The sequence below is a fragment of the Tachyglossus aculeatus genome, chromosome X1, assembly GCF_015852505.1.
Source record: "Tachyglossus aculeatus isolate mTacAcu1 chromosome X1, mTacAcu1.pri, whole genome shotgun sequence".
NCBI classification, from domain to species: Eukaryota; Metazoa; Chordata; class Mammalia; order Monotremata; family Tachyglossidae; genus Tachyglossus; species Tachyglossus aculeatus.
Genome location: NC_052101.1, coordinates 66,969,934 through 66,995,097, shown reverse-complemented (window position 1 = coordinate 66,995,097; position 25,164 = coordinate 66,969,934). Strand labels below are relative to the sequence as shown.

General features: G+C 41.5%; 1 protein-coding gene across 5 annotated transcripts in view; it reads right to left on the bottom strand.

Annotated features, from left to right (window-relative positions):
• The window catches only part of MAGI1 (membrane associated guanylate kinase, WW and PDZ domain containing 1), a 627,930-nt gene that overhangs the window by 122,896 nt on the left and 479,870 nt on the right, over positions 1 to 25,164 (bottom strand). For all 5 annotated transcript variants that reach the window (XM_038772794.1, XM_038772795.1, XM_038772796.1 and 2 more), the window contains exons 3-4: positions 21,355 to 21,474; positions 3,578 to 3,784 (exon numbers count right to left, since the gene is read on the bottom strand). In XM_038772794.1, coding sequence (XP_038628722.1) covers positions 3,578 to 3,784; positions 21,355 to 21,474 — 327 coding nt within the window. The remainder of the gene's footprint in view (positions 1 to 3,577; positions 3,785 to 21,354; positions 21,475 to 25,164) is intronic.

Sequence of the window (25,164 nt, the reverse complement as noted above, 5' to 3'; positions counted from 1 at the left end):
CAGGTGGCTAGAAGATAAGAGGCAGAAGGTAATTGGAAAAGTGAAAGGTTATTCCAGAACTGGAAATGAGGAAAACCTCAATTTAGTTTCCTTTCTAAAAAAGCATATTGTAAATTCCTTAGCTATCCTTTGAATACACATTTCAGTTCCATTCTAAATTGTGCTCAGTGTTCTGAAATGAGGAAAGTGATGGCACAAATATCCAGAAATATGAGACATATTCTAGGTGATCTTAATTTCCTATAAAACGTCTCACCTCTCAAGCTAATCTGAAATGATCCCAATTGCTGGTTTCATGTTTGGCATCTATATCAATCAATCAGTCATATTTATTGAGCATTTATTGTGTGCAGAGCACTGTACCTAAGCGCTTGGGAGAGTGCAATCTAACAGAGTCCTCTAGAGTTTAGTTGGAATGTGTCGGTTGACAGAGTTGAAAGACACATTCCACGTCCACAATGAGCTTACATTCTAGAGGGAGCTATATGTTTTCTTTCTTTATAATACAGCTCAAATTGATTATTTCAAAGTTAAATAGAAAGTCTAATTGCTTTAAACTGAGAGGAAGATTCAGCAACACTAACATTCCCTGGAGTTGGTCTTTGGAAAACAAGATTCCAATCCTCCCTTGACCTCTGATGTGCTCTGTGATCCTACTCTACACAAACTGAACACAAATGATCTTCTATGAAAGACTTAGCATTGCTAGAGTACTGAGGACACACAAATTAGCACAGGCCCACAGGATCCAGGCTCTCCATCACCTCGCCCTCTCCTACCTCACCTCCCTTCTCTCCTTCTACAGCCCACCCCGCACCCTCCGCTCCTCTGCGGCTAATCTCCTCACCGTACCTAGTTCTTGCCTGTCCCGCCATCGACCCCTGGCCCACGTCATCCCCCAAGCATGGAATGCCCTCCCTCTGCCCATCCGCCAAGCTAGCTCTCTTCCTCCTTTCAAGGCCCTACTGAGAGCTCACCTCCTCCAGGAGGCCTTCCCAGACTGAGCTCCTTCCTTCCTCTCCCCCTCGTCCCCCTCTCCATCCCCCCATCTTACCTCCTTCCCTTCCCCACAGCACCTGTATATATGTATATATGTTTGTACATATTTATTACTCTATTTATTTATTTTACTTGCACATATCTATTCTATTTATTTTATTTTGTTAGTATGTTTGGTTTTGTTCTCTGTCTCCCCCTTTTAGACTGTGAGCCCACTGTTGGGTAGGGACTGTCTCTATATGTTGCCAACTTGTACTTCCCAAGCGCTTAGTACAGTGCTCTGCACACAGTAAGCGCTCAATAAATACGATTGATTGATTGATTGATAGGAGAAATTCTACTTCGGCATGGACGAGTTTTAATGAGAAGTGAAAAGGCAGACCTGCATCCCTGGCACTGCCAGAAGTACGGATATGGATAGTGAAACATGTAGATAATTGGTCTGCTACAGTGTTACACACAATAAATGGTACTTCCAATTCTAAGATGATTCAACTCCCATGTTGTGTTCTCAGGGCTTCATTTCTGGAACCTCTTTGGACTGAGGACATTGTAACTGGGAGCATCTGCCCTCACTGCATGGAACCCTCATGGTAGAAATTAAAAACATAGAGTAGGCACACTCAATAAATGTCAACAACAACACAGGAAATACCTAGGCTAAGAAAAAAGTAAGATAGGAAGAGACTTGCCACTACCAAAAAGCAACATGTTAATCCTTGCCCCTGCCTCCACCAACTGATCCTAGCTGGAGATCTTTATGTGATTCCTCAGTACTATTAATAATTACGATAATAATAATATAATTGTGGTATTTGTTAAGCACTTACTATGCTTACTATGAGATGCAAGTTAATCAGGTCGGACACAGTACCTGTCCCACATGGGGCTCACAATCTTAATCCCCATTAACCAGAAGAGGAAACTGAGGAACAGAAAAGTAAAGTGACTTACCCAAGGTCACAAAGCAGGCAGATGGCAGAGCTGGGACTAATGAGAAACAGTGTGGCCTAGTGGAAAGACACGGGCCTGGGAGTCAGAGGTCCTGGGTTCTAATCCCAGCTCTACCTCCCCTCTGCTGTGTGACCTTGGGCAAGTCAATTCACTTCTCTGTGCCTCTTGTGATAAAAAAAGCCTTAGTGATAAAAAAGCCTTAAAGCTTTGCATAAGAATTATATACAGGAATGCAGCACAGAAACATGTCCTCATAGTCACCTACAGGTTGGCTTATGTTAGCTTCCATTTTAAAAGATGTTCCTCTCTCGCAGACATTAATAGAAGAACTCCGTGTTTCACTGAGTTAGTAAAGCACCCAGTCAGACAGCTGGGCCCCATGTCACTTAAGTGTTTTTATAGGCACAAACACCATCAGGCATGGAAGTCTTTTCATCCTTCATGGCCCAGACACAGAGCTCCAATCATGTTGGCACCCTTGACAGATTCTCCACATCACCTGGGGCCTCATCAATGTAATGCAAAGTGTTCCAAAGTGACTGTGAAAGAGCTGCTGCCATCTATGCAATCATATTCCTTTCTTTCTCCCAAGTGCTTAGTACAGAGCTCTGCACACAATAAGCACTCAAATACCACTGGCTGATCGATTGATTCTCAGTTCCATTTCTATGCTCTCTGAATTATTCTAGGGACTGTTCTCTCGTGTTCAATGAAGGGCCCAAACCCTCCAGGTTTAGGCATTATAATATATCACTTACGTACTAGTCAAGAATGGAGGTGTCTGTATTATACTCAGAAGCCTATAAATGACAGAGGGCATTACTTCCTGACATAAGTTCTCAATTATTTTTCTTGGCAAAGGAAACCTACCTGATCTTTTGCTGTGGGGAGAATGATAGGACACAATGGCAACTAGATATATTATAATGACAAAAGAAAAAAGAATATGGACATGTTATGAAATGTCACCTTGTTTAGAAGTTGTCACCTAACATGCTGATGAGAGAAGATGTCATTTAAAATATTTAGAAAAAACTTAAGGTTTAAAGAAGGTTGAAAAAATCAGTACATTGCTTCAACTTTTTCGTAACCTATCCTTTTTCAGTATGGCCTGTGCAAAAAAGGCATAGCCTATCATTAACTGTCAAAGTAACATTTGCCATTAAACTATCAAAGAATCTCAATAGTTTTTTCCCCAAAGACACCATGTATGTCCTGGGAATATGTCCAATTCAACTGGACTCTGTCCAACCCGATCATCTTTTAGCTACCGCAGCACTTAATACAGTACCCAGCACAGGGTAAGCGCTTAACAAATACCATTAAAAATATGTCCAGAGAAAAAAATAAAGCCACTGGTAGTAATATTTTAAGGACTAGAAGGAGAAGTGGGTTAAAAACATGAACATTATTTACTGTCCCCTTCCATAAATACCTTTTGGCATTTTTCAATATTATTAGAATGGTTACTGTACAGAACCAATGTGGACCAAAGTATGCTATAGTTAGACTCAGAACTCTTGTAATTCTGCAAGGCGCCTCTTGTAAAAAAAAAAAAGAAACAAAAGAAAGGGAAAACCAAATTGTATTGGGTCACAAGAAGCAAATAATTAGTTGGCTTTACCTGTAAAGCTACTGTTCATTTCAGGAACGTCATCATCATCATCATTTTCTGCCTGCACTATGCCAGCATTTTGCATATCATTGTAGGACTTGGTTCTCTTCGGGGTTGACTGCTTGGAGCCAGACTGAAGGTTTTGCAAAGCATTAGTGGAAATCACTTTCCCACTGATGGATTGGCTGGGAGGCTTGGGTGTCCCATAATAGTTACCTAGGTGACAGAGACAAATTTGCATGTTTCAAAAGAGTCAGATTTTAAAAAAAGACAGATTTTACATCCAAACCTCTCTGCACACAATAAAATGAGCTCAAAAGCCAGAATAAACTGTATTTCATGTTTGGAATGAACTAGAAAAAGATGTTGTTTCCTTTTCAGTTTTTTGTGCTCAATTCAGAAGCAAAAATGAGGGCTGCATTGTTTTGGTGCAGAGAGCATACAAGGATTAAAACAAAGACAACTGGGCTGAATAGCAAAACTTCATTTCATTACATTTGAATTTCAATTAGTCACTTTTTTACATATATGCACCCTCACAACAGTGTTTCAAAATTAGAGTGCTGCAGAAAATTTTTTAAAAATCATTATGAAAAGCTTTATGAGAGGCTGAGATAACCTTTCAAGGAAATAAGAACTCCCAGAGGGGTCAAGGCCACTTACAGAAAGTAATCTTGCCTTACAAGAAACTTTCCCAAAAGAGAGTGGACACCACGTGGCAGCTCTTTGATTTCTGGTATCTGCCTGGCAAGAATGCCACTTGTCAAACCCTTAAAGAAACCTCTCATGTATTCACATTGGTGCCTCTTAAAAGTGGCCATTTTTGCTCTCTAAACACCACCCCTCCAAAGAGAGAAATAAAAGAACCACAACTGAACAGTGCATGCAGCATTGTCAAAAAAAAAATACCTACTTAGTTTACTGGCTTTATTCACAAAATTGTCCCAGTATTTGTATATATTTTACCACCTTAAAACAGATGGAGGGGATATTCTGTGGGGAATTTAGTCAAATGATAAGAGGAGCTGGGAAAAAAAAAAGAGTAAAGGAGGGGCTTTGCTCATTTCCACAGCCTATATCTGGACCCTTATCTTTCTACCCTGGAGTTCACAAGCCTCTGCAAGCCTGTATCGCTCAGCATTCTTTACCTACCCCTCTCCCCAACTGTGGCACATGGCACTAACACTGCTTACAAAAATAAAATTTGATTTCCTTCTCAAAAATTGGGTTAGGAGGAATTATGAAAGGAAATACGTAAGTATGACATTTTCAAGGCACCAATATGATAGTTAAAAAAGACTGTCATGGCAACCGATTATTCTGTGTCTACCCCAGTGCTTGGCACATAGTAAGCACTTAAACAGGATTATTAATTTAAGAAATGTTTGGAATTCTATTCTTGGTCCTCAATAAGCAAAGACTACAAGAAACAAATCACTTTCATTTATCTCCTTGAAGGATCCCAAGCTCAATTTAAGTTTTTAATATATGTATATTGAGACACACAATTAGTTCTAAAATGATTTAAAAGACAATACTATATTACACAATGATAACTTTATTGCAACATGCTATAATAGCTTTATAATAGCTATAACACAGCAGAATTGAATAATATGAAAATTAGTTTGCATCCATTTTTACCTATCTCATTTCAAGAGGAGTTGTTTTGTATTAGGTGACCTGATCTAATTCATCAAATCAACTTTTCCAACACAATTTTACTTTCTGTGCATGCTGATATATAGATGAATAAGTACACTATAATTAAAGATATGAAATTTAAAATGGGCCTCAGAACTTCATTTAAAGAAAGTTAGAATCAAAGATCGCTAAAGTTAAGCTTGTGAAACACACTAGTATTTGCCCTGTGAAGCACTGAAAGTTGTTGATAGGAAATCGTATTTTGTTGGAAGCTTATTCTCTCCAATAGTTTTTCATGTAACAATGCATTCTGCTAGTCAGGGTTATTTGAATTGTCCCTTCTTCTGTAGCTGTAGTAAAGTCCTTCATGCTCAAATATGTCTCCAATGATGAAATTTACAAATAGATGCATATAATAATAGTTACAGTATTTGTCAAGAATTATGGCATTTGTTAAGTGCTTACTATGTGCCAAGTACTGTTCTAAGCGCAGGGGTAGATAGAAAGTAATCAGGTTGTCCCACCTGGGGCTCACAGTCTTAATCCCCATTTTATAGATGAGGTAACAGGCACAGAGAAGTGACTTGTCCCAGTGGTGCAGCTGGGATTAGAACCCACAATCTCTGACTCCAAAGCCCGTGCTCTTTCCACTAAGCCACACTGGTTCTCATGACTTCCATGTAGCAGCCCATGATTAAAAAGTAGACATGAACTCAGAAGTCAAAGTCAGCAAAAGGAATCATGGCAATGGAATGGTGCAACAGGGAAATCTGGACTTTCTTTGGCCTCACTTCTTCTAATGCTGTTGTGGTTGCCACTAAGCACCAGTGGTAGTAACAAAGGGTAGCAAGGAGAGAGGGTGTGAAATCAACCCACCCACCCTGCTGTTTCCCACCTTGTCCAATGACTCAATCAATCGTATTTACTGAATGCTTGCTGGGTGCAGAGCGCTGCACTGAGTGGTTGGGAGAGTACAATGTAACAGTTAATAGACATGTTCCCTGCCCACAAGAGGTTATAGCCTAGAGGGGAAAGTCCAGCAGGTTCATCCCAGTCCTGCTTCTGTTCTAAAGAAAGGTTTCCTAATAGAAAGGTTGCATCACTTAGGAAATGAAAGATCAAGCCTTGATGTCCTTGTGACACCATAAATTGAATTTTCGTTAGGTGTATATGCCTTACTATTTTGGAAAGGATAATAGGGGCAAATGTGAACGAATGCAACATGCCCTAGTGGAAAGAGCAAGGACCTGGGAATCAGGGGACCTGGGTTCTATTCTTGACTCTACCATTTGCCTGCTGTCTTTCAATTGCCCTATGCCTCAGTTTCTTCATTTCTAAATAGGGGGTTCTTTATAGGTCCTCCCTCCCACTGAGACTATGAGACTCATGGGGTAGAGAGGCTGTGTTCAATCAATCAATCATATTTATTGAGCGCTTACTGTGTGCAGAGCACTGTACTAAGCGCTTGGGAAGTACAAGTTGGCAACATATAGAGACAGTCCCTACCCAACAGTGGGCTCACAGTCTAAAAGGGGGAGACAGAGAACAAAACCAAACATACTAACAAAATAAAATAAATAGAATAGATATGTACGGGTAAAATAAATAAATAAATATATAGAGTAATAAATATGTACAAACATATATACATATATACAGGTGCTGTGGGGAAGGGAAGGAGGTAAGATGGGGGATAGAGAGGGGGACGAGGGGGAGAGGAAGGAAGGGGCTCAGTCTGGAAAGGCCTCCTGGAGGAGGTGAGCTCTCAGTAGGGCCTTGAAGGGAGGAAGAGAGCTAGCTTGGAGGATGGGCAGAGGGAGGGCATTCCAGGCCCGGAGGAGGACGTGGGCCGGGGGTCGATGGCGGGACAGGCGAGAACAAGGCACGGTGAGGAGATTAGCGGCAGAGGAGCGGAGGGTGTGGGGTGGGCTGTAGAAGGAGAGAAGGGAGGTGAGGTAGGAGGGGGCGAGGTGATGGAGAGCCTTGAAGCCCAGGGTGAGGAGTTTCTGCCTGATGCGCAGATTGATTGGTAGCCACCGGAGATTTTTGAGGAGGGGAGTAACATGCCCAGAGCGTTTCTGGACAAAGATAATCCGGGCAGCAGCATGAAGTATGGATTGAAGTGGGGAGAGACATGAGGATGGGAGATCAGAGAGAAGGCTGATGCAGTAATAGAGAGGATGACACTCTATGAAGAATATTTTGCTTACCAATAGACTGAGGCATGGGTTTTGCTCCAACACTTAATGGGCAAGTCACTTCACTGTGCCTCAAGTGTCTCATCTGTCAAATGGGACTGAGACTGTGAATCCTACATGGGACAGGGATTGTGTCCAACCTGTTTTTCTTGTATCCACCCCAGTGCTTAGTACAGTTCCTGACACATAGTAAGTGCTTAACAAATACCATAATTATTATTATTAATATTATTATTATTACTTTTACATCCTCTTAACCTATGGGACACTAGGAAAATGCCCAGTACACTAAAATAAATTACTGACAAGAAGAAGATGGGATATTTATATGAATTAGCACTTCAGAAGTAAGGTAACATAACGAAAGTTTAAAATAACAGTTCAAGGGAATATTAGATAAGTAGAAGGAAGACAGTTGATCGACTGTCAAAGCCAATGGTCAGGAGTTTCAGCTTGACTTGAATAAATCATGTGTATTGATCACTGGCTGTGTGCAGAGCAAGCAATGTACTGTTTGGGAGTGTACAATATAAAACAGTTGGTAGACACTTTCCCTGCCCACAAGGAACTTATAGTCTAAACTACAGTGAAAAGGAATAGGTAGCCATTTAAGGTTATTGAGGATGTACTGAAAAACATTTCAGAAAAGTGGTCTGGGTAACAGAATGAAGTATGGACTGGAGAATAAAATAAAGCCAGGATACGACAAATGCCTGGACCACTGAGATGGCTGCTTAGATAGAGAGGAGCAGATCCTGGAAATAGTGCACAGGAGAAGTCCACGGGATTTGTTCTGAAGATTTTGACACCTGTATACATGTTTTGTTTTGTTGTCTGTCTCCCCCGTCTAGACTGTGAGCCCGTTGTTGGGTAGGGACCGTCTCTATATGTTGCTGACTTGTACTTCCCAAGCGCTTAGTACAGTGCTCTGAACACAGTAAGAACTCAATAAATATAATTGAATGAATGAATTTGGTGACAGACTTGGAGAGTTGAACGAGAAAGACAATATGCCAAGGTTGTTTGCTTGAGAAATGGAGAGGATTTTGTTTTGTTTTGCTTTAATGGTAGTTGTTAAGTACTTACTATGTGCCAGGCACTGTACTAAATACTGGGGTAGAGACAAGATAATCAGGATGATGTATTGTCAATGGAGATGGGAAAGTTAGGAGGCAGAGAGGATATAGGAGGGGAGATGAGGAGTTAAGCTTTGTACATACTGAGCGAGCTTGAAGAATCAGTGGTACACCCATGCAGAGATATAAAGAAATGTAAGATTGCTAAAGTTAGCACTCTTTCTCCCTCTCTACCATTCCTCTCAAAACACTTTGAGCAAGTAGTCAACTCTCATCACTTTCACTTCCTCTCCTTGAACCTTTTCAAACTGGCTTCTGCTCACTTCACTCCATGGAAACTGCCCTCTCTAAGGTCATACTGACCTTCTTGCCAAATCTAACTACCCCTACTCCATACTAATCATCCAGACCAGTCAGCTGCCATCAACACCATTCCCTACTCTTGGACACCTTATCTAACTATGGCTTCACTGTCACTGTCCTACCCCGGCTCTCCTATTAACTCTCTGGCTCTTCCTTCTCAGTCTGTTTCGTAGGCTCCTCCTCTGCCTCACCCTCTAACAGTTCTGGATCCCCTTCTATTCTGCATCTACACTCACTCCCTTGGAGAACTTATTTGCTCCCATAGCTTCAACTACCATCTCTATGCAGATGATTTCCAAATCTACCTCTCCAGCCCTGACCTCTCTCCTTTTCTGCAGTCTCACATTTCCTCCTGCCTTCAGACATCTCTAATTAGATGATCCTCTGACTCCTAAAACTTAACATGTCCAAAACAAAACTGATCTTCCTACCCAAATCCTGTCTCTTCCTGTCTTTCCCTTCACGTAGACAGCACCACTATACTCTTGCCTCACAAGACAGTAACCTTGGCATTATCCTCGACTCATCATCAATCGTATCATCAATCGTATTTATTGAGCGCTTACTGTGTGCAGAGCACTGTACTAAGTGCTTGGGAAGTCCAAGTTGGCAACACATAGAGACAGTCCCTACCCAACAGTGGGCTCACAGTCTAAAAGGGGGAGACAGAGAACAAAACCAAACATACTAACAAAATAAAATAAATAGAATAGATATGTACAAGTAAAATAGAGTAATAAATATGTACAAGCATATATATATATATATACATATATACTCTGCATCATCAATCGTATTTATTGAGCACTTACTGTGACTCATCTCTCATTCACTGTCACCAAATCCTTGCAGTTCCACCCACCCTGCTACCATGCTGATCCAAGCACTTATCCTATCCCGGCTTGACTACTGCATCAGCCTCCTTGCTGATCTTCCTGCCTCCTTTCTCTCTCCCTACTCCAGTCCATACTTCACTCCACTGCCTTGATCAGTTTTATAAAAAACTATTCAGTCCACATCTCTCCACTCCTCAAGAATGTCAGTGATTGCCCATCCACCTCGGCATCAAACTGAAACTCCTTACAATCAGCTTTAAATCACTCATAAAGCTTTCCCCTCCTACCACAACTTCCCGGTTTCCTACTCTATAATCCAATTCACTTCTCTAACCTACTCGCTGTATCTCGATCTCCTCTACCTCACTACTTACCCCTTGCCTACACCTTCTCTCTGTCCAGGAACTCTCTCCTCCTTCATATATGACAGATAATAATAATAATGTTGGTATGCGTTAAGCGCTTCCTATGTGCCAAGCACTGTTCTAAGCACAGGGGAGGTTACAAGGTGATCAGGTTGTCCCACGGGGGGCCCACAGTCTTAATCCCCATTTTACAGATGAGGTAACTGAGGCCCAGAGAAGTTAATTGACTTGCCCAAAGTCACACAGCTGACAAGTGGCAGAGCTGAGACTTGAACTCATGACCTCTGACTCCAAAGCCTGTGCTCTTTCCACTGAGCCACGCTGCTTCTCTAGCCACGCAGCTTCCACTCTCCCCACCTTCAAAGCCCTATTAAAATGACATCTCCTTCAAGAGGCCTTCCCCAACGGAGCCCTCATGTCCCCAACTCCCACTGCATTCTTTGTCACCTATGCAATTGGATCTGTACCCTTTATTCATCCCACCCTAAATCCCACTGCACTTTTTTTCAACGGTATTTGTTAAGTGCTGACGATGTGCCAGGCACTGTTCTAAGCACTGGGTTAGAAACAAGGTAGTCAGGTTGGACACAGTTCATGTACCACATTCCTAATCTTCATTTTACAGATGAGGTAACTGAGGCACAGAGAAGTTAAGTGCCTTGCCCAAGGTCACACAGCAGACAAATGGCAGAGCCAGGATTAGAATAAGGTCCTTTTGACTCCCAGGCCTGGGCTCTATCCACTAGGGCGCATTATTTCTCTTATGTTCATATCCGTAATTTATTATTTTAATGCCTGTCTCCCCATTTAGGCTGTAAGCTCCTTGTGGGAAGGGAACATGTCTACCAACTCTGTTATACTGTACTTTCCCAAGCGCTTAGTACAGTGCTCTGCACATGGTACGTGTGCAGAGAAGCAGTATGGCATAATGTATAGAACACAGGCCTGGGAGTCAGAGGTCAAGGATTCTAATCCGGGGCACTTATTTGTTGTGTGACTTTGAGCAAGTCACTTCACTGCCTCAGTTACCTCATCTGTAAAATGGGAATCAGGACTGCGAGCCCTCTGTGGGACAGACTGTGTCCAACCCGATTTGCTTATATCCACCCCAGCACTTAGTACAGTGCCTGGCACATAGTAAGTTCTTAACAAATACCATAATTATCATTAGTAGTAGTAAGTGCTCAGTGAATACTTTTAACTGAGGAGAGGGGTCGGGGCCAGTGAGGTTAATTTGGGAGTTGGCTACACAGTCTATATGTTGTGGGAGTGGATGAGCTCTTTAAAGGAGTGAATATAAGTGGAAAAGAGAAGGGCACCTAGAACAAAGCCTTGAAGGAAACTCACAGTTAAATACGGGAGACAAGGTGAAACAAAAAGAGATTGAGAAGGATCAGTCAGAGGTAAGAGGAGATGTAGGAGAGCGCTGTGCCAGTCAAACCAAGGTTAGATAGTGTTTCCAGGAGAAGGGGGAGGTGCACAATGTCAAACTAACCTCTTATTAAACACCTCCTAACTTTGAATCCAGATAGTTTAATTGAACCAAGCAGCAACCTGAAATGAAAACCCCACTCCTTTGAAAATCTCATCTATATATTTACATATTTTTGATGATATAGGAGCATGTGTCCTAGCGAAGATATCCACTATAGGTTTTAATACCTTGAGGTATGTCTATATTTTATCTTAATTGAATAGTTTTAATTAAAAATGGGTTAAATATAGGACATTATTCTATACATGACTGAATGAATAGGTTACTCATTCCCGGGGACAGCTGAAATTGCTGCTAGAACACAAGTGATGGATTTAATGAAAATTAGCAATTTCTTGAGATGAGAAAAACTGTTGTCCTGTCCAAAAAAATCAAGCCAGGAAAATCAGGAAATAAACAAGCGAGCTACAATGAAAATGGAGTCTTTCATATGTTCCAAATACATGATTCATGATTATCTGATGAGTACTAATGAGAAACAACTTCTATGAAGTTTTAGACTGTGAGCCCACTGTTGGGTAGGGACTGTCTCTATGTGTTGCCAACTTGTACTTCCCAAGCGCTTAGTACAATGCTCTGCACACAGTAAGCGCTCAATAAATACGATTGATGATGATGATAATGATGATGAACAAAAATTAATATAAAGAGCTTAACATTAATAGTGCAGTATTTAAAGATAATATAGTTGTAGCATTTGGATAAGAAGACATAGGCTTGACGTTCTCAACTAATGCTTACAAGGACAGCTTCCAGAGTCTACATTTTAAATGTCAGTTACTGATCTTCAAAAACAAGCAGCATGGCCTAGTGGAAAGAGCATGAGCCTGGGAGTCAGAAGACCTGGGTTCTAATCCCAGCTCTGCCACTTACTGTCTGTGTGACCTGGGGCAAGTCACTTTACTTCTCATCTGAAAAATGGGGATTCAGTACTTCTTCCTCTTACTTAGACGGTGAGCCCCACGTAGGACCTAATTATCTTGGCGCTAGCCCAGCACTTAGTACAGTACTTGGCACATAGTAAGGGCTTACCAAATACCACAATTATTACTATTATTATCATCATTAAGATGAAGACAGTTTAACTGGCACCAGGTAGTAAGAACTCAAAGAGTTTTTCAAAACAGAATCACTAACCTAAGAACAGCCGAAGAACATTTCAGGGGTGGAATTCATTTTCTGATTAGCAGAAAGGGAAGGGCTGGGTTTCTCTATTCTATTCACTGAATTTACCCAGAGAGCCTTTAATAAAATCAGAAATGCTGCTTGTTTTCTACCCTCTCTGGATTTCTCTTGGATGGTTGGTGAGATTTTAAGATTATCAATGAATGACGCTGAATGCCTCTTCCGTTATTTGAGACATATCAGAAATAAAAAAGCTTTCCATAGATACTTTTATTCATGGTATTTGTTTAGTGCTTACTCTTCGACAGGCACTGTACTAGGCACTTGAGTTAATCAAGTTAATCAAGTTGGACACAGGCCATGTCCCACATGGGGCTCACTATTTAATCCATATTTTATAGATGAGGTAACGAAGGCACGGAGAAGTTAACTGACTTTTCCAAGATCACACAGCAGCAGACAAGTGGAGCAGCCAGGATTAGAACCCAGGTCATCTGATTCCCAGGCCTGTGCGCTATCCACTGGGCTGAGGTATTGTGCTCCTTGTCAGGATCCTGAACTAAGAATACACTTTTACGTTACATGCCACCCCCAATTTTTTCTTCATTTTAGAATTTAATCAATCATTCAATGGTACTTATTGAGCAATGACTGTGCAGACCACTATATTAAGCACTCAGGAGAGGACACAAAATATGGTTTGATCCCTGCTTTCACCTAACTTTTCTGTGCCTCAGCTACCTTACCTGTAAAATGATGATTGATACTGTGAGCCCCCTGTGGGACATGGACTGTTGTTCAACCTGATTAGCTTGTATCTAGCCCAGCACTTAATACAATGTCTGGCATACAGTAAGTACTTAAACACCAAAAAAAAAAAAAAAGAGTTTACAACCTATGGGGTAGACAGATATTAAAATAAATAAGGGAAGATTTGTATGATCATCTGGTCATTCTGAATTTGTCATGGCAAAATACTGGTAGAACTATCAATCCTCCTTCAATCACCACTTTATAAAAATGAGCATATTTACTCCTTGGCTTTCACACAAAAAGCTTGTTCTCTCCTTGAGGTAGCTGGAGCTAGAAGTTTAGAAACATTAGAATCTCTATTTCTTTCCATTCAACCTGCCAGAACCAAGCTTATGCCTAACTCTTGTAGACAAGACTGATTGCAAGTTATCTAGATATAATGGCAAGCCTCTTGCCATCGTGGCTCAGTAGAAAGAGCACGGGCCTAGGAGTCAGAGGTCATGAGTTCTAATCCCAGCCCCGCCACTTGTCAGCTGTGTGACTTTGGGCAAGTCAACTTCTCTGAGCCTCAGTTACCTCATCTGTAAAATGGGGATGAAGACTGTGAGCCCCATGTGGGGCAACCTGATTACCTTGTATCCCTCACAGTGCTTAGAACAGTGCTTGGCACATAGTAAGTGCTTAACAAATACCATCACTATTATTCAGCACTTAGAACAGTGCTTGGCACATAGTAAGTGCTTAACAAATACCATTATTATTATTATTATTATTATTTTCCAAAAATTGCCCCATGGGGACAATATAAAAGCAGATGGAGGGGAGTGGAGAAGCAGCTGCCCTAATCGAAGAATCATGGGAAACCATGCCCAATCTTTCCCAACTCTGTCATGCTGCCCAAACAGCAATCAATTGAATTTTCTGAGTGCTTATTGTGTACAGAGCACTGTACTAAGCACTTGGGAGAGTAAAATAAAATAGGGGTGGTAGACATGTTCCCTGCCCACACCTGGCTTATAGTCAGTTAGTAAATCATATATACTGAGTGCTTACTGTGTGCAGAGCACTCTACTAAGTGCTTGGGAGAGTACAATATGACATTAAAACATTATAACATTAAAAATTCCTCAAAAATCTCCAGTGGCTACCAATCAATCTGCGCATCAGGCAGAAACTCCTCACCCTCAGCTTCAAGGCTCTCCATCACCTCGCCCCCTCCTACCTCACTTCTCTTCTCTCCTTCTACAGCCCAGCCCACACCCTCCGCTCCTGTGCCGCTAATCTCCTCACCGTGCCTCGTTCTCGCCTGTCCCGCCGTCGACCCCCGGCCCACATCATCCCCCTGGCCTGGAATGCCCTCCCTCTGCCCATCCGCCAAGCTAGCTCTCTTCCTCCCTTCAAGGCCCTACTGAGAGCTCACCTCCTCCAGGAGGCCTTCCCAGACTGAGCCCCCTCCTCCCTCTCCCCCTCACCCCCCTCTCCATCCCCCCCATCTTACCTTCTTCCCTTCCCCACAGCACCTGTATATATGTATATATGTTTGTACATATTTATTACTCTATTTATTTATTTTACTTGTACATATCTATTCTATTTATTTTATTTTGTTAATATGTTTGGTTTTGTTCTCTGTCTCCAGCTTCTAGACTGTGAGCCCACTGTTGGGTAGGGACTGTCTCTATATGTTGCCAACTTGTACTTTCCAAGCGCTTAGTACAGTGCTCTGCACACAGTAAGTGCTCAATAAATACGATTGATTGATTGATTGATTAAACAGACACATTCTCTGCACACAATGAACTTAGAGTCTAGAATGGGGAGACAGGCATTAATATAAATGAATAAATTACAGATATTTACATAAGTGTTGTGGGTCTGGGAGCTGGGGATGAATAAAAGGAGCAAGTCAGGGTGACACAGAAAGGAGTGGGAGAAGAAAGCAGGGCTTAGTCAGGGAAGGCCTCTTGGAAGTGCTGTGCCTTCAGTAAGGTTTTAAAGGGGGCGGGGGGGGGAGTATTTTTCTGTTAGATATGAGAATGGAGGATGTTCCAAGCCAGAGGCAGGACATGGGCAAGAGGTCGGCTGCAAGATAGACAAGATCGAGGTACAGTGAGAAGGTTAGCATTAGATGAGTGACATGTGCGGGCTGTGTTGTAGTAGGGGACAGTCTAGAAGGGGAGACGGATGTTACTATAAATAAATCAGGCACAGATGCTATTACACAGGGGACACAAGACCATCACAGAAACTGGAAAACATCTTTCCCATAGTAAGTCCATAGTGCAAGGCTCTCTGGAACGATCATGACCCAATCTCTCCCTTCACAGAGACGCAAACAGTATTCTCTCTGAATAATTATGCATTTGATCAACGCTTGTTTACTTAATTACTTAAATGCTTGCATACATAACTAAGAATTATATGCTTAACCTGTTTGGTACAGGACCTAACAAATACTCTGGATGATTAATAACTACAATATACATTCACCCAGCCTGTAAGGCTGTTCCACGCAGGTGGTCCATCTCTGTCTCACACCCACACCCACCCAAACTTTTGTAAGCATACAAGGAGCTTCACCTTATCTTTCAGTCTCAACTGAATGCTCTGTCACTCATATGGGGTGTTCCATTCCTTATCCCCTAGTTTCTCCAAAGAGATCCAGTATATCAATGAGGTGGTCGTGGTTCATGACTCCAAATCTCATGGCAGCCTTTCTGATTTTTCCTACTTCTACCTATCCCTATCATGCATCCTGGTCCTTGGTGATTTCTGAGAGGAAAACAATACTACTCTTGAACAGCAACACACCTGCTTATAATATGCACAGATAAGCCACCCAGTAAGGCAAATCAGCAATGTTATATTACCATTACCCTTTCTTGCTGAGACAAGACCTTTGAAAGGCAGTAGCTGTTAATCAGTCTCCCTCTCTCTCTGTCATTTGTAAACCAGTCATGTTTAGAACTAGAGAACAGCTCATCCCCTGTGAACTCATCCCCAAAAATTCCCAACAGCTAAATTAGAAAGCAACTCATCTCATCTTTCTAACTGAAAATATCAAAAGGGAACAAATCAAAAGGGAGGCAACAGAGCGACAGTTCAGCTCATCTTTTTCAAGCACCGGTGCTGAGAAATTAGCTTAGTGCCATAATTAGGAAAAAGGGAGAGCCCACAAACACACACCCACACACACACACACACCCACATACACACATATATATCCAGTTCATGTTCAGGGCTTGAGAATATTACTAACATTTTCAACTGGAGTCATTTAATCTCATCAACTCAGGAAGAGAGGAGTCGAACCAAATTGGAAGGCAGCGATAATGACAACAATCATTTACAAACCTGCTGATCTCATGTTTAAGGGTATTTGTTAAATGCTTATTACGTGCCAGGCAGTGTACTATGCACTAGAGTAGATGTATGATCATGATGTTGGTCACGCTGCATGTCTCACATGGGGCTCACAGTCTTAATCCCCATTTCACAGATTAGGTAACTGAGGCACAGAGAATTTAAAACATCTTGCCCAAGATCACACAGCAGACATGTGGCAGCTAATCATACATTGTACAGCATGCTTCCTCTAGAATGTAAGCTTCTTGGGGGTAGATACTGTGTCTACCAACTCTATTGCATTGTACCTTCCTAGGTGCTTAGAACTGTGCTTTGCACATAGTAAGCACTCAATAAATACCATTGATTGACTGACTGAAGTTGTGGAGTTGGGATTAGAACCCCTCTAGAACTTCATTCTGTAATTAGTAGCACAAGCAACATCGTGCTTCCCTTCATTCAGACAGTCTCTAAGCCCTTCTGAAGAGTTTGCAATCAATGCTATTTTTTTAAATGATATTTGTTAAGCTCTTATTATGAGTCAAGTACTGTTCTAAGCACTGGGGTAGATACAAATTAATCAAATAGGACACAGTCCGTATCCCACGTGGGACTCACAGTCAAGTAGGAGAGGGAACCAGTATTGAAACCCCATTTTAAAGTTAAAGAAACTGAGGCACAGAGAAGTGACTTGCCCAAACTCACACTGCAGACAAGTGGCAGAGCTGGAATTAGAACCTAGGTCCTGTGGCTTATCTAAAGTGTGAATTAGGCAGAAAAGACTGCAGAATACAAGACATGGAAAACTTGGAGAACTTAAAGAACCTTTAAGCCTTATTTGTCAACAGGCATTCCTTGTATTTTGATTATTTGCAGTATATAATGATAGGGAAACAGGTCCCAGTTTCACCAACACTGCTGCCACCGCGCTATGCCCCTCTGACTGTATCTACCACTTTAGCTGAAGCTGCATCTTATTGGCTGCTACCTCCCTGACCATATCGAAAAATAATAATAATAATAATTGTGTTATTTGTTAAGTGCTTATTGTGTGCCAGGCACTGTACTAAGCACTGGGGTGGATACTTCCAGGACCTAATGGCCTCCTCCTTGTCCTCTCTTCTCCCCACTCTGCTGCATCACCACTGCAATGACCATCATGGCTGTGAGCATTTGAAGTCCCCTCCCACTGCCCCAGTCAAAGGTGAGCCTTAAAGGATCCCACCGTCAATGTTTTAAGGTGGGGGGGGCAGATCCCCTGAATCATAACTATCCATTTTAAGCTATCTAGTCATATGAAGTGTCCCAAGATGGCCACTGTTTAAACATTCAAGATGGTACCCATACTAAAAGGCCCCTCCAATTCATTTGGTGCTGTCTTCACCAGTTACGAGATCCTCTCTGCCCCAACACCTGGCCATGATTGTCTGCCTATTATTAGCCCAAAGGAATGCGCAGCTCTCTCCAAGTGGTTGGGCTAAAGCCATGGTACCGGCAGCCAGAAACACATGCACTTACCTCCCACAACCCTCTAAATGTTTCTGGCGGTGTCTTTTTATTTTCTTTATTTAAAACTTAGGTCTATAGTCAGATCCTATTCTGCCGCTGCACCAGCCCTGGGTTCCCCAACCAGTGACGAAACGAGCAGAAAGGAACAGGTTGCAGCCGAGTTGTCCGGCAGGGGATAGCTCCCTCTATCCAAGTTGAAACTGGAGCCTTTGTGACTTCTGAAGGCGATGAAAGGCTCTGTTGTAAGGGGTCCAGGATCTCTCTAGAAAAACACTCTAGGTTCAGAGTTCGGCAGACCTCCATGTAATGTCACACGCTCTATGCTGAGAGCAATGTGATGATGTCACGTGGAGTGAGTGGGGCGGTGAATTTTGCACTGTCTCAGGGTGGCCAAATGTCTGAAGCCAATCCCGCACAACAGTGTAGGATGATCCTCCTCTTAGTTCAACTACCACTGTGATAAGTCTCCAATTTCGTCTTCAGCATTCAGGAGTACAGTTGGCTCAGTATATAGAGCAATTGGAGAGCCAGCCCCACAGCTCCAAGTCCAGCAAGGTTCTCCACTTCTTGATCCTGATATAACACACCATTACTCATATAAAAGTACTTAGCTTACAAGTACATAGGATTAACGAACTCGGCTGACTTTTGTAATTGTATCACTGCTGTTTAACATCAACGTACAGTGTTACAGTTCATCTATTTATCTTTTAATCCAGCTCATCCCCGTTCATTTGTCCATCAACAGAAATCAACAATATATTATTTTATTGTCTCAGGCCTGCTGCATTCATCTCATCAAATATTTTCTACACCCAATTTGGGTTCTTGGGCTGAAAGCCCACCTGTTGTTAATACAATCACTCATCCTATCCCGCCTGGATTACTGCATCAGCCTCCTGTCTCTCCCCACTCCAGTCCATACTTCACTCTGCTGCCTGGATCATTTTTCTACAAAAACATTTCAGACATCCCCCCTCCCAGCCCCAAAACACTTATGTACATATCTGTAATTTTATTTATCCTTTTGTTCTTCCTCTCTCTAGCCCCAAAACACTTATGTACATATCTGTAATTTTATTTAATTTGTATTGATGTCTGTCTCTCCCACTCTAGACTGTGTGCTCACTGTGGGCAGGGAATGTCACTGTTTATTGTTGTAATGTACTTTTCCAAGCGCTTAATACAGAGCTCTGCACACAGTAAGTGCCCAATAAATACGACTGAATGAATGAATGAATGTTGTCCCATTTGGGAGCTGCATGGCCCACCTGTCATCTCTCATTTGCATATGGCTTTTGACGTGTTTTTGAATCTGTATGCTTTCTATTATCTTTGGAATGTGTTCTCAAAATGAGACATTGCTCACATATTTCCATTACTCTTTGGATTACAATCACCTTGTCTTCCTCTGTGCTCACTGTTTGACACCATTCTAATTGATGCAACATTAAGAAAGCAATGGAGTTTTCTTGTCTTCTTTGTAGATAGTTCTTTGCCCCAAAATCTGAGTCTACTGAAACTGAAGCCTTCTGGATTATAAAATACTTGTAGTCAGGTAATGGGTCTATCAACTTTGTCACAGTCTCTTGAGAACTTAGTGCAAACAGATACACGATGACTGATTGATATACAATGCCTTCCTCCTCCTGCCGCATGCACTGTTAAAAACTGGGGATGCAGGAAGGCGTAGTGGATACAGCATGTGCCTGGGAGTAAGAAGGTATGGGTTCTAATCCCGTCTTCACCACTTGTATGCTATATGACCTTGGGCAAGAATTGTCACTTCTCTGTGCTTCAATTCTGTCATCTTTTAAAATGGGGATTGAGACCGTGAGCCCCACGTGGGACAGCGACTGTGTCCAACCTGATTTGCTTGTATCCACCCCAGTGCTTAGTACAGTGCCTGGAACATAGTAAGCACTTACATACCACAATCATTAAGTGCTTACCTTGTTTATTTCCTGGCTATGGTAGACGTAGCTTTCTACTTCTTTGCATTCTTCATCTTCCACATGAGTAGACTGTAAACTCCTTGTAGGCAAGGGTTGTGGCTTTCAATTCTATTGAATTTTATTTCCCCAAGCACTTTCATACAGTGCTCTGCACACAGGAAGCACTCAGTAAATATCACTGATGGATCCTTAATTATGATTGTCATTTGGTCTTCGAGGGATTCACCCCAAGCCAAATTTTATGTGGTTGCATCTTCAAGTCTCCTAGTTGTAATGTATGGTTTGCACACAATCCAATCTTCCAGGAATAGGAGGTGTGCCAACTGCTCACCATCAATACACTTTTTCATGGGACAGCAGGCAAAAAGGAGCACTATTGAATATTTTTTAAATTAAAAAATAATGGTATTTGTTAAGTGCTTACTATGTACCAGGTACTGTTCTAAGTGCTGGGGTGGATATAAGATAGTCAGATTGGACACAGTCCATGTCCCACATGTGCATACAGTCTTAATACCCACTTTACAGATGAGCTGAGACAGAGAAATTAAATGACTTGCCCAGGGTCCTGGAACTGGGATTAGAATCCAGATCCTCTGACTCCCAGGTTCATGGTCTTTCCACTAGGCCACACTGCTTCTCAATTTGTGTAGATTTTAGTTGAATCTACACAAATTGAATCTGTAGGCCTGCTCTACATGAGTTGGACATATCGTACAAATGTGCAAGCCTGATGATTACACACCCTCAGTGGTAGAATAAGAAGGGACATTTCAATTGAAAAGTACAGAAATGTTTTTCCAGTCAATTGTACAAAACTAAATCTCACTCACTGTTTCCCCTTCTCCACCCGCCAAATACACTGTCCTTTTCTCATTGTCATCCCACTCTCAACTCCACAAAATCCTGTAACCTGCAGCCAAGTGAACGATCTTCAGAATCACATAAAATGAGATGGGATTCCAAGTAAAAGGACCGTGATCCCTTCGGAATAAAGGTGAACTATGGACGGTCAGAAATATTATTCCCCAACACATGAAAGGAAGAGAACATATAAATCAATCAAGAAACTGGAAATCCCACAGGGGAACAGGCAAGTGATTTTCAAACCACTGATCAGACCTTCATAAGTTCCAACTTCTAGAAGAGTTCCACTCTGCTCATGATCCAGGAACTCTTTCACCGTGAGAAAATTGTAGTCCACACCAGGCACTTCTCCTTCTCGGGGAGGACGGGTTGTGCCTAAAGTGGAAATACAAATGCAGAGGACACCATCAATGAGTAAATGGGAGAGTCAAAATATACCTATGCAAAGGATTTCCTGGTCAGTAAGATGAAGTTTTCACGGCTGCTTTCACAGTTAGATAATCACACAAAGTCTTGGAAGATATATTTGCTTCATTTTATTGTGACAGTCCCTCCAGGGCAGTCAAAGGAAACCCACAGCCTGTGTGAAACATCTGACAGTGCTCAAGAGGCTATTGAACAAGATCTGAAGTAGGGAAGTTACCGTACATAGCATGGAAGTGCTTTGTCCTCAATGAGCAGAGGAAATTCATCTATGAAGAGACAAATAAAGACTGAACATATCGTCAGGAAAACTATTCTTTTCTATACTTATCCAAAGGAATAAGCAGCACTCATGAATTTAAAGTTATCAACCAGTTTGCAAGGAGACATGCCCTTGGAAATGATTCTTCCTAATTTGAGATAAAATATGTTTCATTACAATTTATCCATGTCACAGTTCCAAATGAAGAACAGGAATGTGCATCTTCCTCTCCAGCTCCTTATTTAAAATGAAAAAAGCCTCATTTAGTAGTCATGGTTCTTGATTCACATTGGTGCCACCACTCTTCACATCCGTTAGTTCCTCGTTATTTTCCTCATTTTCAGGAACACTTCTCCCTCCTCATTGATGCCCAAATATCACTTAATAAAATACAAAAATCGGCTGCATGATTTGCTAAGGTTAACTAATAATAACAATAATAGTCAATATAGTAATAATAAAAAACCAGGAATTAACAAAATGCTAGAACCTTTTTTTAACATTCGTTATCTCAGTATCAGAGAGATTGCCCTATCATAACCTTCAATGCAGTCTGTCTTTATTTGGGATGTAAGCTTTGGGAAAGCAAGGACTGTATCTTTATGTATTCCTTAGAGCTACCCGCAAAAAATGGTTCAGAAGGGCTGTTAATAATTATTTCATTGTTTCCCATTTCAAAAAAATCTGTCAGAGCACCCTGCTCATTTTCTCTCTTTTTGGTAATTCTGAAAATACAAGGAATAGACATAGTTGGTTTTGTCAAAATTCTCCATTTATCATTATTCTGACTTATTCTGGATGTATTTTTAATCTTCCCTTAACTTCATTCAATTGGTTATGTGCCACAGAAAATGCCGTAAGAAGGGCTGAGACTTTAAGAACTGCATTTATTAATGCAAAATAAAAATGCCAGAGAGAATGTTTTCCCCCTCCTTGGAATTATTTTCAACAAACACAGATAGGGTTTAAATCTTCATCTCCTAAAATTTTAGGGTTTATTCCTCAGATAAAACCTTTCTATGTGGCCATCTTGCACAGAGACTAGTCCTCAGATGTTTACTCTGCTATCTCCCGTGGAACCTACTTTCGGGCCTTCCATTATAGCAAATGCTACCGAGGTCTCATTCAAAGAAGCAATATAAGGCAGCAATGGGGATAGAAGCCCTGCCTCCTCTTTTCTTGTAACAGAATGACAGGCTGCCAGGCTGGACACACTCCTGGCAGATGGCATTTCAAAGGGTTTTCATGAGCCATCTGGGATGCATACAATGATTACAAACCACACTTACAACAAAGCCAGAAGGGTTACTCCCTCACAGTAAGAGGAGTAAAACAAATTCTATTTCTTTTCTCAGGGCCAACATATTAAAATCACAAACTTCTTGCCGCCACCTAATGCAGAAGCATCTATGCAAGGGAGATTTCACACACAGCTTTATATATGTTTTGTAGGATTTTTGCCCCCCCCCAACTGCTGTGGCTCTACTGATGACACAGACATTTTAAAAACAGCACAGAAATATTATTTTGATTCATATAGAAGGATGTAGAAGGCTAGGTTTTTTTAAAAAAAGTAGTCTTCCTTTATACGTTATTCACCTTGTGTTTCCTGCAGTACCTTAAGCGTGATTCACTTTTAATGTACAATAGATCATCTATGTGTTATCAGTTTTTGCACAGTAAACCATCTTTAAAAGTTCACATGAATGAAGCTTTTCCATTTTACAACTGTTCCTTGAGGAATAGATGACAGAAATAAGAAACACCCCCGACCCTCAGAGAACTCAATTAGCACCTAATGGGGGACATACGCAGAAATAAATGAAACAACAGAGATACAACAGATTAAAGAGATGATTCAAAGTATTTATTTTATTATCGTAAGTAAGAAATTGAATAAGAAGTAGATTTCAGAATGCTGTGTGCTGATTGGGTGGAATGAGCAGAAAGATGGAGGATTAGCCAGTAAGGATTTTGTAGAAGATGACATTTAATGAGAGTTTTGAAGGGATACATTCATTCATTCAATCATACTTGAATGAAGGAGGAGGAGACAGAGATCAATACAAAGTTACAGAAAATGAGCAGGTAGATGGTCCCATGACAGAGAGACAAAAGCCAGTTGAAAGGTGAGCTTGGAAGGAGAGAAGACCGAGAACTGGGATGTAGCCGGACAAGTGAATGGACAGGTAGGGAGGGGGTGACAAAGTTAGAGGAAACCCATGAATACAGTGGTGAGGGGTTTTCTTTTCTGCAAAAAGAAAGGGGGAACCACTGGAAGGTTTTGATGGGGAAAGTGGTGCCTTCCAAATGGTACTGAGAACAGTGCTTCGCACACAGTAAGTGCTTAACAAATGCCATCATTATTATCAATACTTTCAAATGATGAGCCAGGCACCTGAACGCATGATAAGGGAGAGGCTTGAATCCTGGAGACGAATGAGAAAAAGTTGATGCAGCAATCCAGCTGGGAGGTGATCAGGAGAATTCAATAATAATTATGGTATTTAAGTGCTTAATATATGCCCAATATATAAGTATTTGGATAGATATAAGTTAATCAGATCAGACATAGTCCCCGCCCCACACAGAACTCATAATCTACAAAGGAGAGCACTTATGTACGTATCTGAAATGTATTTATTTATATTAATATATGCCTCCCTCTCCCCGCTCCCCAGATTGTAAGGTCATTGTGGGAAGGGAATGTGTCTGTTTATTGTTGTATTGTGCTCTCCCAAGCGCTTAGTACCATGCTCTGCACACAGTAGGCACTCAATAACAGCAACTGACTGAATGAACTCTGTGCCTCAGTTTCTCATCTGTTAAATGGAGATCAAAACCCACTCCTTCCTACTTAGACTATGAACCCCATGCAGGACAGGGGCTATGTCCAACTTGATTATCTTGTATCTACCCCAGACCTTGGCACATAGTATGCACTTAAAGGTTCAAATCCCAGCTCTGCTGCTTGTCAGTTGTGTGACTAGGCAAGTCACTTAACTTCTCTGTGCCTCAGTTACCTCATCTGTAAAATGGGGATTAAGATTGTGAACTCCACATGGGACAACCTGATCACCTTGTATCCTCCCCAGCGCTTAGAACAGTGCTTTACACATAGTAAGAGCTTAAAAATACCAAAATTATTATTATTATTACCATAATTAATTATTGAGAGTAGAAAACCTAGAACTGAGCCTTGTGGAATAGTCACAGTTACAGTGAGGAGAGAAAACAGGACCAGCAAAGGAAATTGAGAAGGAACAATCAGAGATGAGAATGGAACCAAAAAACTAGTCAGCAACACCTAGGCAAGAGAGTGTTTTTAGGAGGAGAGGACTGTCAATAGTCTAGAAAACATCTAAGAGGTCAAAGAGGAT